This window comes from Marmota marmota, unplaced genomic scaffold, assembly GCF_001458135.2.
Source record: "Marmota marmota marmota unplaced genomic scaffold, marMar, whole genome shotgun sequence".
NCBI classification, from domain to species: domain Eukaryota; kingdom Metazoa; phylum Chordata; class Mammalia; order Rodentia; family Sciuridae; genus Marmota; species Marmota marmota.
Genome location: NW_026000211.1, coordinates 2,669,156 through 2,682,733, shown reverse-complemented (window position 1 = coordinate 2,682,733; position 13,578 = coordinate 2,669,156). Strand labels below are relative to the sequence as shown.

Sequence of the window (13,578 nt, the reverse complement as noted above, 5' to 3'; positions counted from 1 at the left end):
AGTTTGAGTTATCTTCAGACAAGAAAATAATAACAAGTTGATTTACAGTCATCACAGGCAGATCTAATGACTTCCCAACAGTTCCACAGAGCTTATTTTTCTAAATTGTCATGCTCTATTTAATTTTTCTACACATGTGATACTTTATTTTATTCCTAATGATGCGATTTATTGTTTCTTTCTGATAACATCATAATTTTGTGTTTTTCTTTTCTTTTTCAGGCTATGCCAGGTGTTTCAGAGAAGGAAAAGGCTGGTAAGTTGACACTTTGGTTTTTTTCGTATTTCAGAATAAAATTCCATTTTAAAGTAGACATTTTATTAAATATCTAAAATGTATAAATTTCATCAATATCTTGGAAAATGTTATTGTTGAATTCCTGAAAAAAAATGAGTTTATTGTGCTCCAAATGTAAGAAAAACCGTGTAACATAACATTAAAAATATGTAACATTACATTACATTATAATAAGACTTCTTGTATCCTCATAAATATCTGCAACCGCATTTTTTAAGGAAAGCAATTCAATATTAATCAATGTTGTGAAGAAACAGTCTTTGGAAACTGGTTGTTACTAATTATCAAGATTTATTTTTGAATCTTAAGTACATATTCAGTAACCATGGAAAAAGTCATAGTTGATGTTTAAAGCTGATGCTATACTCTCAAAAATATAGATGTGAGGCAATATAAAGAACTGTGTTAGAGATAAAATTATGTTTTTATGCTGTATACTATAACTATTCAAGAATATCATGGAAAAACAGGTAAGGATTGATGAGAAACATGGAAATATGAAAATTAGATTCAGATTGGTGATCCTGTGTGCTGTTTAAAAATCTTTTGATCTTCCCCAATATTGTCTTATGCATTCTAACTAAAACAAAAAAAAAACCAAAACCAGAGTAAAGATGTGCCAGCAAACTTGAAGCATATCACACAGTTCATAGACATTCGTGATGCTTAAGAGCCATGTTAAAAGTTTATAGTGTCATCTAAGAGAAGATACAGTTTCAAGTGCCTTTGTACTAAAGCATAAGAGTTTGTCTGATATGATTTTGATACTGGGGATGTTCATCTTCTATTTCAGAGATCTTATTTTTGCTGCTAGATAATGTTCACAAGTTTTCATAGTTTGTTCCTTCTATGAACTCAACTTTTCTCTCGTATTTAGTCTGTGTCTGATTTCTTCAATAATGTTGAAAATGCTTCAGAATAGAAGGGAAACTTTGAATTGGCCTGATATGTCAAGGCAAGAGGAAAACTGCTGTATTTAACAATATACTAGTATTCTATGGATTAAGTACAAATACTAAATAAATTGATGCTTTCTTTTTCCTGCATTTTTATTGGTACATTATAATTGTACATAATGGTGGGATCTGTTGTTACATATTCATACAGGAAACAATTTAACAATATGATTTGGCCAATATCATTCCCCGTAAATGAATTTAAATTACAGTTCCAAAGCCCCAATCTTTAAATAGATTCTGTTGGCTATATATTTATAAAAAGTAGTAAATAGTTATGTGGGTATGTGCATCACAATGAGAAAGAAATGTAGCTAAAGTCCCATTTTATCTTGGGTTATAACATTCTCTGTAATTCCCCTGATTAGTTGCAATTTAAACAAAGTATGTAACAGAGCATAGTTGTCATCTTATTCCAGAACATCAGCAAATTCTTTCATACCCCAAGGGGAAAATTTGGATGTGACTTGTTGGCTGGTGAAGAGGAGAAAGAGGGAGTGGACAAGGCTGTCGTTGAAAGAGATAGGGAAATAAAAAGCTACCTCCTTCCTCTTTCATTGAAATGGCTTCAGTTTGAGAAAGAAACATTCCATTTTATCATACCTCTCTAATACTTTAAAAATTTTATTGCAACAAAGAATTAATTAGACATAGAGCATAAATACAAAACTATCATCATGGAAATTTTCTTCTTCAATGACAAAAAGAAACATGAACTTAACTAATATCCTTCCTTTAATATTTTAGATGATTTCTATATTGATGTTATGCAAATAAAAGAGTTAATAGATTCAGTTCCCTGGGGTTCCATAAATGCCTGTGAAAAGCAGGACTTACTAGTGGGCAGGTACAACCTGCCCCAGACACCCAGATACCCATCCCAGAACTCAGCAGCCTGAGATGAGCTGATCTGAACGGATCCTGTCTTCCCTCGAACATTCAAACAGCAGAATGACTAGGATTTTGATTTAAGAGTCCTAGAGAATGTGTCATGTTTAAGAAAAAAATATAATTTAATTTGATAACATAAATATAAGAAAGAAATTATTTCTTCAAAAAAGTGAGTGAATTTGCCTGACAAGACAAATGTTTATGTTTGACTAAATATGAGTGATGGTATCAGATTTGACAATTCAAAAGAGAATATGATTTATTTCAAAAGTTGTAAAGGACAATAACTGTCAAAGCCATCTAATTTTTGTATTTCTAAACTTTTTCATGCACCATAAAATATGGTGAGTGTTCTGTACACAAATGTGAATCTCTTTATTCCTAGCTCTGTGCATCTTTATTTTTAATCTCCCACTAGACAGTGGAATGGCCATGAAGGCAGAGGACCTTCTCAATCTTGGGGTGGGGGAAGCGGTAATTGAGCTCTTAAATAGGATTAGCTTCAGACCCACCCCGAAGGGGTGTCATTTTTTTTCCCATCTTGCTAAATGAATGTAGCCTATTGTTCCTTATTGAGAAAGTCTATTTTTAATCCTTGTGACCACTCATCCAAGCCAACTGGAACCAACTCTACCAGGCTTTGTAAAGCTCTAAACAGAATCATTTTGGGTACATTCCATTAATCCTCCTTGCATTTCAGTTATGTGTTTGTCCCCATGTGGGCTTTAAATAGCTGTCTTCTGTTATGACCCATGCTGCTGTGCTAACACAGCCAGTGGGATCCATTCTGCTGTTCTCCTACCTCAGGAGGACAAACACTCCAAGGGGAAAACACTTTGGAAATAGCCCCCTAGATGCATTTGTTCCATAAGTTCTTATTAAACTACATTTTCTGGGCATTATATGAGGTTCTCTGGACCTAAGAGAAATTATGAATAAAATATGGTAACTGCCTCAAAGAAACTCAGATTCTAATTGGAGAATATCCTCTCAGGTCAGCATCTTCCTCCTCCTCTTCTCAACTGAGTTTTTTTTTTTTTTTTTTTTTAAGTAGCAGGGATTGAATTCAGGGGCACTTAACCACTGAGTCATATCCCAGCCCTTTTTATTTTTTATTTTAAGACAGTGTCTCACTAAGTTGTTGAGGTTGGCTTTGAACTTGTGATCCTCCTGCCTCAGCCTCCTGAGCTGAAGGGATTACAGGTGTATGCCACCATGCCTGGCTCAACTGAGAATTTCTTATCTCACCTTGTTCAAAAGCTTCCTAGGAAAAGAATCATATGAAAGTATTATTTCTGGGAATCTGTATCAGAATGTGCATTTTAAGAATCTGAAATACAGTCTAAACAACTTGTTGTTAAAATATTAACTTCATTACGCAAGTGTATATATGTATACACACATACATCTATTTGTATCCAATATATAATATAATATTTTCCTCTAACCCCCATCAGACACCATAATCTGTGTGGCTCTAAAGAGAAGGCCCAATGCCTTTGGCATGTTCTCCAACACATCTGCTTCCTATCTGTGTGGCCTTGAGCAAGTTGCTTAATTTCCTCATTTATAGAGCATAAATAAAGTATCTGCCATGGTATTTTTGTAAGACAACAAATCTTGGTATGAAGTAGTTCTAAAAAATGGTAGCTATTTTTTATGATGATTAGCTGTGTTCATAATCTCTGTGTGTCCGGAGAGCTGGCTCTCTGCTGTCTGTGTGTGCCCTAAAAGTCCTTAATGCTTCCTCAGGGCATGGAGTGACAGCTAACCAGCCGTTCATGTGGAAGACAGAGATGCTCCCTTCACAAGTCCTCTGAGTGGGGTTAATTCAGACAAAGGTTGTCACAGTATAGGCAGAGTTGGTCACATTTAACCCCTCATTAGAAATTATTTTCTCTACAAGGCTGATATTCTTTTTTGTGAACAGATAATCTTGAATTTTTGCAAAAGATTAGTCCCTGGGAAATATATACCCTCTGTCCCATTTTCCCATGACTTGCTTATCCTCCTCAATCCCCAGTCCCTGGGGAAATTGGAGCCTATCTACCCAGCAGCCCTATTGGATCCTATCTCCCTCACTTCCTGCACATAATCCTTGTCCATTTTTCCTACCATTGCTTTGGTTCAGGGCTCTACTTCCCATTGAACTTTTGCAACAGTATCCAGAACTGGTCTCTCTGCTTTAGCTTTACACCCATCTTCTCTCCACACTGTGATCTGACCTTTCTTGGAAAAGCAGGACCTAATCATACCAATTACTGCTCATTTTACCTGTCTGTGCATTGTCTATAAAGTAAGATAGAACTTTCCTGCTCGACATACCTGGACATTAATAATCTCGATGCAGTATAAAGTATTGTACTGGGTATAGAAACTTTGACCCTCAGATCCACTGCCTGCCTTGCTTCTCCCTGACCAGTGTGGACTAAATGCATAAGCTTCCATCCAGCTTCCATCCTATCTGGAAGCTCCCCAGTCAGCCAAGGAGGAGCCTCAGCAAGAGACTGGGTATGGGGGCACTGGGCCATTGAAGCTGGGTGTTTCATTCCCTCAACTGCCTCGCATCACAAGTTTCCAGGCTCTGACAACCACTCTCTCCTCTTGCCCTGTGGTTTTCCTACACTTTTATAAATAGTTTCTTTGTTAAACTCCCCTCAGTTTACCCCATGTGCCATTCATTTCCTATTAGGAGCTTCCTGGATATACACAGCAATATTTCCCCTTCTTTCTACTCCTTTGTTTTGTTGGTTGATTGGTACAACTACAGCCACCACATCCAACGACAAAGGCCCTCATAACTCTTTATCTTTCTTCTTCTGCCTCATCTGTGACATGTACTTGTTGAAAAAATTACAGTTTGACATACAGAAAAGAGAGAAGTAGAGAGAAATTTGTCTAATCTAGAAAAAAATAATGACTGTTTTTTCTGCCTCCTAAATGAACATAATGATGCTTCATACTTTGGGGAGAAATATATAGGTCCTTATGATTTATAAAGTGCTCTCTATCGAATAGAAACATGTAACTGAGAAAATAAGTACTTCAGCTTGGCCATTAAAATGTGACTCTGAACATATTTGAGAAGTAGTAATATGGAGTAATGTGAAATTTCTCATTCTAAAATTAAATCACAGAATACCTTGCAAATTTCGTCAAGCTACATGGCAGTTCATGGACCATGATCATTAGCCAAAAATGGCATTTTCCCCTGTCTTGAAATGCTTATTGTTTTATTAGACTTGACAGTACTATCACCTCCTTAATGTAATGAATTATTTCCCAGTCAGAGATCATCATCACTGATTGTTCTGTGGTCCTAAAAGCACTGCGTGTCTCATTTTCTTGCTTGGCTGTCCTCTTCTCCATCTGTGAGATTTTCTTGTTCAGGAATATTGTCTTCATGTTCTCTGTAACCAAAACAACTGCCATTATATAGTGTGTAATCTGTAGATATGTGTTAATCAGTAAATTAATATCACAGAGATGCTTTAGTTTCCATGTCAATGATTTAGCGTCAACATAGTTCTAAAATTTTTATTTAACATTCTCTTCCTTTCACTCCATCACTCCTGTTACCCACCCAAATATCTGCCAAATGTCTGCCAAATATCTCAGCAAGGTACTTAATGGTGCTATTTGGGGATATATCCCATTCAAATGTATAAAAAGGTACTACTGAAAAAGATGACTTGGAACCTGATTTTGGTTGTATTCATAGGCCATTTTTGCTAGAATGTTTGTTCTGCCTCAAGGTGATTTGTTTGGCCAGAAAATATTAAAAATCAAGATAATGAATTATAGCTTGAAACACTTGTGAAAGGTATCTTTCAGAAGTATATAACAGAGTTATAGTCTCTCCAAACTTTGTGTTGTGCCTAGCAAGGCAGAAAATAGAAATCAAACAGTTCTTTGTGACACATGTATGAGAGAAAAAATTAGGGTTTTCATAATTTCATTCCACGCTTCTTGTAAACATGCTAAATAACAAACCCAGACTTGGTGTCTTTTGGTATTAATTTTCTTGGCTGCTTTTGATCGCCGAGAAGGGAAATGCAGATGACAAAAATAAGATCTAAAATGGAAAGACACTTCTGCCTTTGCCAGTGTGATCATCATTGCTTGGATTCAGAGAGTTATCAATGTGATCTGTTTCACTCTGAGCCATGGTCCAATATTTACAGATCCAAAGAGATATGATTAAAAAAAATCACAGGATTGCTGTATTTCAGAATTCTTTGAAAAATTCTACCCTGTTGCATGTCTTCATTTGGTATGGATTAGATTGTTTTATTGTTGTCTCACTAACATGTGAACAACTTGAAAGACAGAGTTTTCTTTCACTCAGTTCTTTATTTTCCATGCCTGGCATTATTGGGTAAATAAAAAAATAATTGCAATCATTGAAAATTAGCCAAAGCCTTCCTCTCTTATAACGGATGCTCCCAAAGCCAAATGTACCATCTTCGAATTCTACTCTAAGGGAAGCACCTATTGTAACAGCAAAGATTGCCCGCCACACACACCCAAGCTGTTAGGATTAGGATTCTGGGATCTGAAAAGTGTCTTTATCTGGCCAGTCTGGGTTTTGGCCAACATTCTAAATTCTTTATTCCCTTTCACTCTCAGAAAATGAATTTCACTATTTTAAACTAATGGCTTATAAATACTCATTGCTTCATTTTTTTAAAAAGTATTATGCTCTCTACTTGACTGTTTTCTTAGGAGGAAGGAATTTAGGGTATGCCCACACATAACCTCTTGGTTCCTCTGAAACCTAATGTAAACTAATCCTTGAAAAGTTGGCTGTGGTTGACTGGGTTGTTGAGAGGAAACACATTAGCTTTCAGGTATCAAGGAATTCAGGGAAAATATAAGCCAGCTATTCTTAAATACCAAAGATCTTGAACTCAAGATTTAAAAAGTAAAGATAACTTCTAAATGTTCCTTAATTTTCTATCAGCTTTTCACTTACTGCTAAATAGGTGAAACAAATTTACCTTTTCACCAGAATCAATAAAATGTAACTTCTTTTCCTCTCAATTATATTTCAAGCAAAACTGATGTGTGATATTTGTTGTTAACAAGTTCCACTTGAAATGTTGCATCTTGCACTTGTGACAATTCTCCCCAGGTCTCTGAAAGTGTTACTTCCCTGGTGTCTTTCTTGTGGTATTTAGTGTTTCCTAGGATGCCTTTCTGTTTGTGAATTACCTTCCAGATCAGGCTGTAAGCTTCAAGTCAGAAGCCTCCATTTTATCTTACCACTCAGTGTGGTGATTTGCAGAGAGCAGGTTCTCAAGCAATGGTTTTGGAATGATCTCCTTATTTGGCACACCAACCACTCCTGCAGGCACTCAGTAAATCTCTTTTCTATCAGTAACCAGGATTTTTCACAAATAATGGACAAGCTCGATATTTCTTCTGAAGTTTTTCTTATTCCGTAAAGTCTTGTGGTCATTTAGGCCCTCCCATGAATCCTTGCAAAGAATAGCTATCCATGGTGTAAAGAGAATGCTATGAACAACTGATGTGGGCCAATTAAATACTTTTGCATTTCCATATTTTAACAGCCATTAGCCTTTTATCTGTTGAAAAAAATTAATTTGTCACTTTCATCCTGCCTGAAGAAAGACAATTTATGAAAAAGCACCCCCCCTTTGGTACTGGGGATTGAACTCAGTGGCACTAGACCACTGAGCCACATCCCCAGCCCTATTTTGTATTTTATTTAAAGACAGGGTCTCACTGAGTTGCTTAGTGCCTCACTGTTGCTGAGGCTGGCTTTGAACTCGCAATCCTACTTCCTCAGCCTCCTAAACCATAAGGATTACAGGTGTGCACCAAAAAAAAGCCCTTTGTATCATTTAGAAAGCAATAAAAAAATTTTGTTTAGTCTGAAGTCATCTCTGATCATTTCTTGAAGTTTTTAGCTTTATAGAATTTCCAGTGCATTGGTTGTAGTTCAGTTACTTTTATTAATTGATAATGTGAATATATATATATATATATATATATATATATATATATATATGCAAATACATGCTATCAGGTAAACATTTGATTGATTCTAGCTTCTTTGGAAGTTATATGGAACAAAGTATGAATTTGACCTGCTGAAGTATGAAATGATCTGTAATTCTGATGGCATGATTATACTTTTCTCTGACCCTCCATGGATCAAAAGAACTTTGATTTGTTTTTCTGCATGTAAAAGTTTAAGATCAATATCTCTTCCAGGTGGATCCATGGCCATTTCTGTTGCAGAATTAAAAAATGACTTTAGTATACAGTTATCCAAATGGGAAATCCTAGACAGTCATTAAAATCATAACAAACTGGGCTGCGGATATAGCTCAGTTGGTATAGTGCTTGCCTAGCATGCATGAGGCCCTGAGTTCAATCCCCAGCACCACAAAAAAAGAAAAAAATATAACAAGCTAACAATGCCCAGTAAAAAAAAAAAAAGACTGGTGCCAGGCTGGGTTGTGGCTCAGTGGTAGAACGCTCACCTAGCATGTGTGAGGCACTGGGTTCGATCCTCAGCACCACATAAAAAAAAAAAAAACAAACAAAATAAAGGTATTATGTCCATCTACAACTAAAAATTAAATACAAAGACTGGTGCCATCCAAGCCATCCTGCTCTTGGGTGTCAGTTGTGCAGAAAAATTAAAAACTGTTTCAGGGAAAGAGTGGATCATGGATTAAAGGAGCTATTTTGTCTTGACTACTATAATCAGGTAGAAAAGATCTCACAGAAGTCCTAATGTGCAGATTTAACAAAATAGTCACCCAGGAGTCCTCAATGAGGTATTATTATTATTTTTTAAATTCCTCAACTTTGAGCTCCCCCAGAAAACACAGTGACTGCCGACTGCTCATGTTTTAAACCTCTTCTTCATATAAATGTTAAATCAATTCTTTCCTATGGATTTAAGAAAATAGATAAATGGAGGATAACAGTACAATTCATCACCTCATTTTTTGATCTCCCGCCTCTTTACATCTATGGTCTTCTCTGATATGTTTATTAAGTGTTTCCCCCACCAGGCTATGATTTTCTGAAAGGTAGACATTTTTTCTGCACCTCTGTTATGTCAACCTCTTAAGGGGCATTTGAATTAATGTGTGTCGAATGAATGATTGAGTGGAAAATAATAGCAAGCCTTTGCTCTATGCCTGCACTTATGGAAGCACTTTATAGACATAAACTCCATTTAATTCTCTAGGCACCCTGTGAGGTAGGTGTTCATGTTATCCACCTTATACAGTGAGGAATTCTGCGCTCAGTGAGGTTTCTGAAGACACCCCAAGTTACACTGTGGCCTTGCAGGATTCATCCAGCAATGCCAACTGCTGTGTGGTGGTCAAATGCCAAGACTCCTCAGGCTGACGGATATGTTTTCTATAACCTGGCCTTACTCTTCCTCTGCAACCTTATCTCTCACCCTCCTCTAACACGTACCTTCCTCTGTAGCCATGGTAACAACCTCCCAGTTCTCCTGAAGTTGCTTCTGCATAACTCGACCTTTGCTCCTCCGATTTCCTTTCTAGAAATTATCTCCCCCACTCCCCAAGGACTCATTTGTGTCCCGCTTCCACCATGAGGTCTACTATGATAACCCCTGCTCATATGAATTTCATACTTTTTGAAATTATACAACTATAGTGTACAGAGTCTGAACTGGTCATTTTCATAATTAATCCTAGATGAGCTGTCATTGTCCTTTGAGTGTTTTCTTTGTCTCAGTCCTTCCTCCCAACAGTCTTTTAAGTATCTTAAAAACATCACTTAGTTCAGGGCTGCACACCTAAAAAGAACGAATTTAATGAATAGGTTTTATTTTAGAGCAGTTTTAGGTTCTTAGCAACACTGAGTGGGAAATATTGTTCAAACTATGAGATTCCAGTAAAGGTGAAAGTAAGACGATGGTAAGATCAGAGATGACCCATAGCTTGCAGGGAAGGAGGAAGGAGTAGGCATGGCACAGCGGATTTTTATAGCAGTAAAACTACTCTGTATGATGCCATCATGATGTAGTCAGTATGCAGTCTTTTCAGATTGGCTTATTTCACGTATTAATATGCATTTAAGATCTCTCCATTTCTCTTCTCAGCTTGATAGAGAATTTCTTTTTAGTGCTGAATAATATTCCATTGTATGGACACATAGTAGTCCCCCTTTATCCATGGAGAATTTGTTCGAAGCTGCATGAAGTCACAGAGTGTACAGAATACTACTTTTTTTCTACACATAGGCTAGAAAGTGACTAACAGTGAACATGCAAACAGGCAAAGGGATGTTCAAAACCCAGGCATGAGAGAGCAGGCCAGCAAGAGACTTCATCTCACTATTCAGAACAGCACATAATTTAAAACTTATGAATTATTCATTGCTGGAATTTTCCATTTACTGTTTTCAGACCACATATAACTGAAACCATGGTCAACAAAACCCTTGATAAGAGGGGACTTCTGTACCACGAGTGAAAGGGATTATTCAATATATTATTAATGTAAAAACTTTTTTTCAAAAAAACTCAAAGACAATGAAATATGTTACACACTTCACTAATGTTTACTTCTGCCCTTTTTCTTTAGGCAAAAGTAACTTTCTTCTCTTTGTCATTGACTTGACTTAATTTCTCTTCCTTGGGATTTTTCAAGCTTTTGAAAGAAAAATATCACTACTAACTATATTATAGACAGCTATAATTTATAACAGTAGGTGAATAGCACTTCTGTTCAGTGGTGAGGAGAGAGCAAGGTGTTTTTAAAAATTTCACGGAGCTACTTAGTGAGCACTTAAAAAAAGTGCTATATGAATCTCTCCTGTTGCAAGACTGCTGTTTTCTCTCTTCTCTGGGCCTTATGTCACCACTTGCCCCACCTCCAAGTATACTGATAAAAGTATGACAAAGTTAGTAAAACTATAATATTTCATACAATTTACACAGGCTACATATTCCTGTCTTTGTGTCTTTACTCTTGAAGCTTACTTTCTCAAAAATAGTCTTTTGTTATCTTTTTCTACAAATCTTGCTCTTCCTTCAGGGATTAGCCTGAGTAACGCTTTTTGCATAAAGCCTTCTACAACTGAACTCCCCTTAGTCTCAGACTACTTTCATTGCTTGTCTTATCTGCAGTCCCTGAAAGGAGCAGTCCGTGTGTTTTGTGACCCTCTCCCTATCTTAATCTGGGGTCAGAGTCAATTGGCCTACAGTGAGCAAGGTGGGAATGCAGACCCCCTAGACCACAGGCCAGAGATTGTATTGGCTGCCCAGTAGCCAAGTAAATCTCTTCTCTTCCTTCGCCTTCCCCTCTCTCCCTCTTCCCCGCTTCTCTCATTTAAATCATGGGCTACGGAGTCTCAATCTGCAGCAGGTGTTTTAATTAATGGTTCATTGTGAGCTGTGAGCTGAAGCAAACCATTCTGCAAAGAGCAACAAGATTATGGAGTGACAGGGCCAAGACAGAGAAATTAGAGACAATGCAGACTAGAGAAAGATGGAGAAAGTAGATTCCAAGGAAGATGACTCCCTGAATGTCAGTTCCAGTTCTCAAGATACTTCTGGCCCACAACTGCACAATGTGTCTGCATCTTTACATCTTAGGACCTCTATTTTAATTGGACCTAATATGAATGAATTCCTTGTACTTGAATGATTAGATTCTTCTTCAAGTTCCTATGACTGGCCCAGCATGGTGGCACACCCCTAGAATCCCAGAGGCTCAGGAGACAGGAGATCCTAAGTTCAAAGCCAGTCTCAGCAAAAGTGAGACTCTAAGCAACTCTGTCTCTAAATAAAATACAAAATAGGACAGGGGATGTGGCTCAGTGGTTGAGTGCCCCTGAGTTCAATCCCCAGTACCCCCCCCAAAAAAAATTTCCTGACTGTACAATTATGATACAAAATGATCTATCAATTCCCAGCAGCACAAAAAATTATCTATTACTTTATTTTCATGTGATGTTTTGAATCATTCCCTGTTTCTGGTATAAGTACTCTGTCTCCCAAAATATATGCAGCCACGTTTTTGTTTTCTACTTACTTGGTCGTTTTATTTCACAGGATCTAGAAAGATCAGTGGATATCCAATGAATTCATAATTTTCACAGTGAGACTATCTTCTTAGGTTACAGAGCCATATTTTTAGTTCATAATTACATTTCAGCCCATAGAGTATCTTTCCATTCCATCTCTTTTAGCTGATCCCATCCAAATCAGTACCATCATACCTTGAATTTATGAGTTTCATGGATTTCTTTTTCCCCTTGGCCAAATAAATTATCTTCCTTTTAAAATCACTTAGTTTTATCTTGAGCATGCCATTCAGTTTTTAATTTGCATTGTAATTTGCTTAGGTCAAGTACTACTGCTCTCAATAATTTAATATTTTCTGTAGACTATATTCCTTTTCCTCATTCTACTTAAATACCAATTAGTATGATATTAAATTATGATAGTTAACATTGTAGGCCCAAAATAAGAAAGAAAATATATTCATTTATCTATAAAGAATATAAATAAATAATCAAAGTGTTACAGTTGATAACATTCTTAAAAATAAAAAATCTTCAAGAGAAAAAAAATAGGAATTTGGTTAGACTTACATGTATTCCATGACATGTTTTTTTTAAAGAATATATATATGTATGTGGAATGTAAGAGATATTTCTGATTCTTTTTTTTTTTTTTTTTTGGGTACCAGGGATTGAGCCCAGGGCCACATCCCCAGCCCTTTTTATATTTTATTTAGAGACAAGGTCTAGCTGAGTTTATTAGGGTCTTGCTAAGTTGCTGAAGCTGGCTTTGAACTCCTGATCCTCCTGCCTTAGCCTCCCAAGCCACAGATGCCATCGTGCCCAGTGTCTTCTTCTTCTTCTTTTTTTAATTGCTCTTTCTAAGCCCTCTGTGGCTGCCTTCCAGCTACAACGCTGAACACAGGAGCTTCCCTCTGTGCAAAACAAAGATTATACAGGTGACCCAAAAAAGAACATAAGACTTTTTATTTTGTCTCTTCAGTAAAGTAGGGAGCTGGCTTAATATAGCAATAAAACCTTCACCATTTTGTAATATTTTTGAGCACCAAAAATATTAGAGCCTTTAAAAAGAGAGTCATCTCAGTCTGACTTATGACCCTGACTCTGAGATGAGGCTCATCATTCTGCAGCTAATCAGGAGCTCTCTCCCAGATGGTCCCTGACAACAGAACATAAACAGAGCACTGACCTCCTCATCCTCACATGCTGGGAGCGACCTGGCCTTTCTGGGATGCAGACAAGAGAAAGTGGGATAAAGACACATTCAACATGTCTTTCCAAATGGAGATGTTCCGGCACCCTTACAAATACCTTCAGGCATTCCCAAAACATTTCCATCTAGAATGGAGGCCAGCTTTCAAAAAATAACCTCAGATCAAACACGGA

The 13,578-nt window shown here is 36.9% G+C and overlaps 1 protein-coding gene across 5 annotated transcripts in view; it reads left to right on the top strand.

Moving 5' to 3' along the window:
- The window catches only part of Dlc1 (DLC1 Rho GTPase activating protein), a 389,714-nt gene that overhangs the window by 191,430 nt on the left and 184,706 nt on the right, over window positions 1-13,578 (top strand). For all 5 annotated transcript variants that reach the window (XM_048791799.1, XM_048791800.1, XM_048791801.1 and 2 more), the window contains exon 5: window positions 223-256. In XM_048791799.1, coding sequence (XP_048647756.1) covers window positions 223-256 — 34 coding nt within the window. The remainder of the gene's footprint in view (window positions 1-222; window positions 257-13,578) is intronic.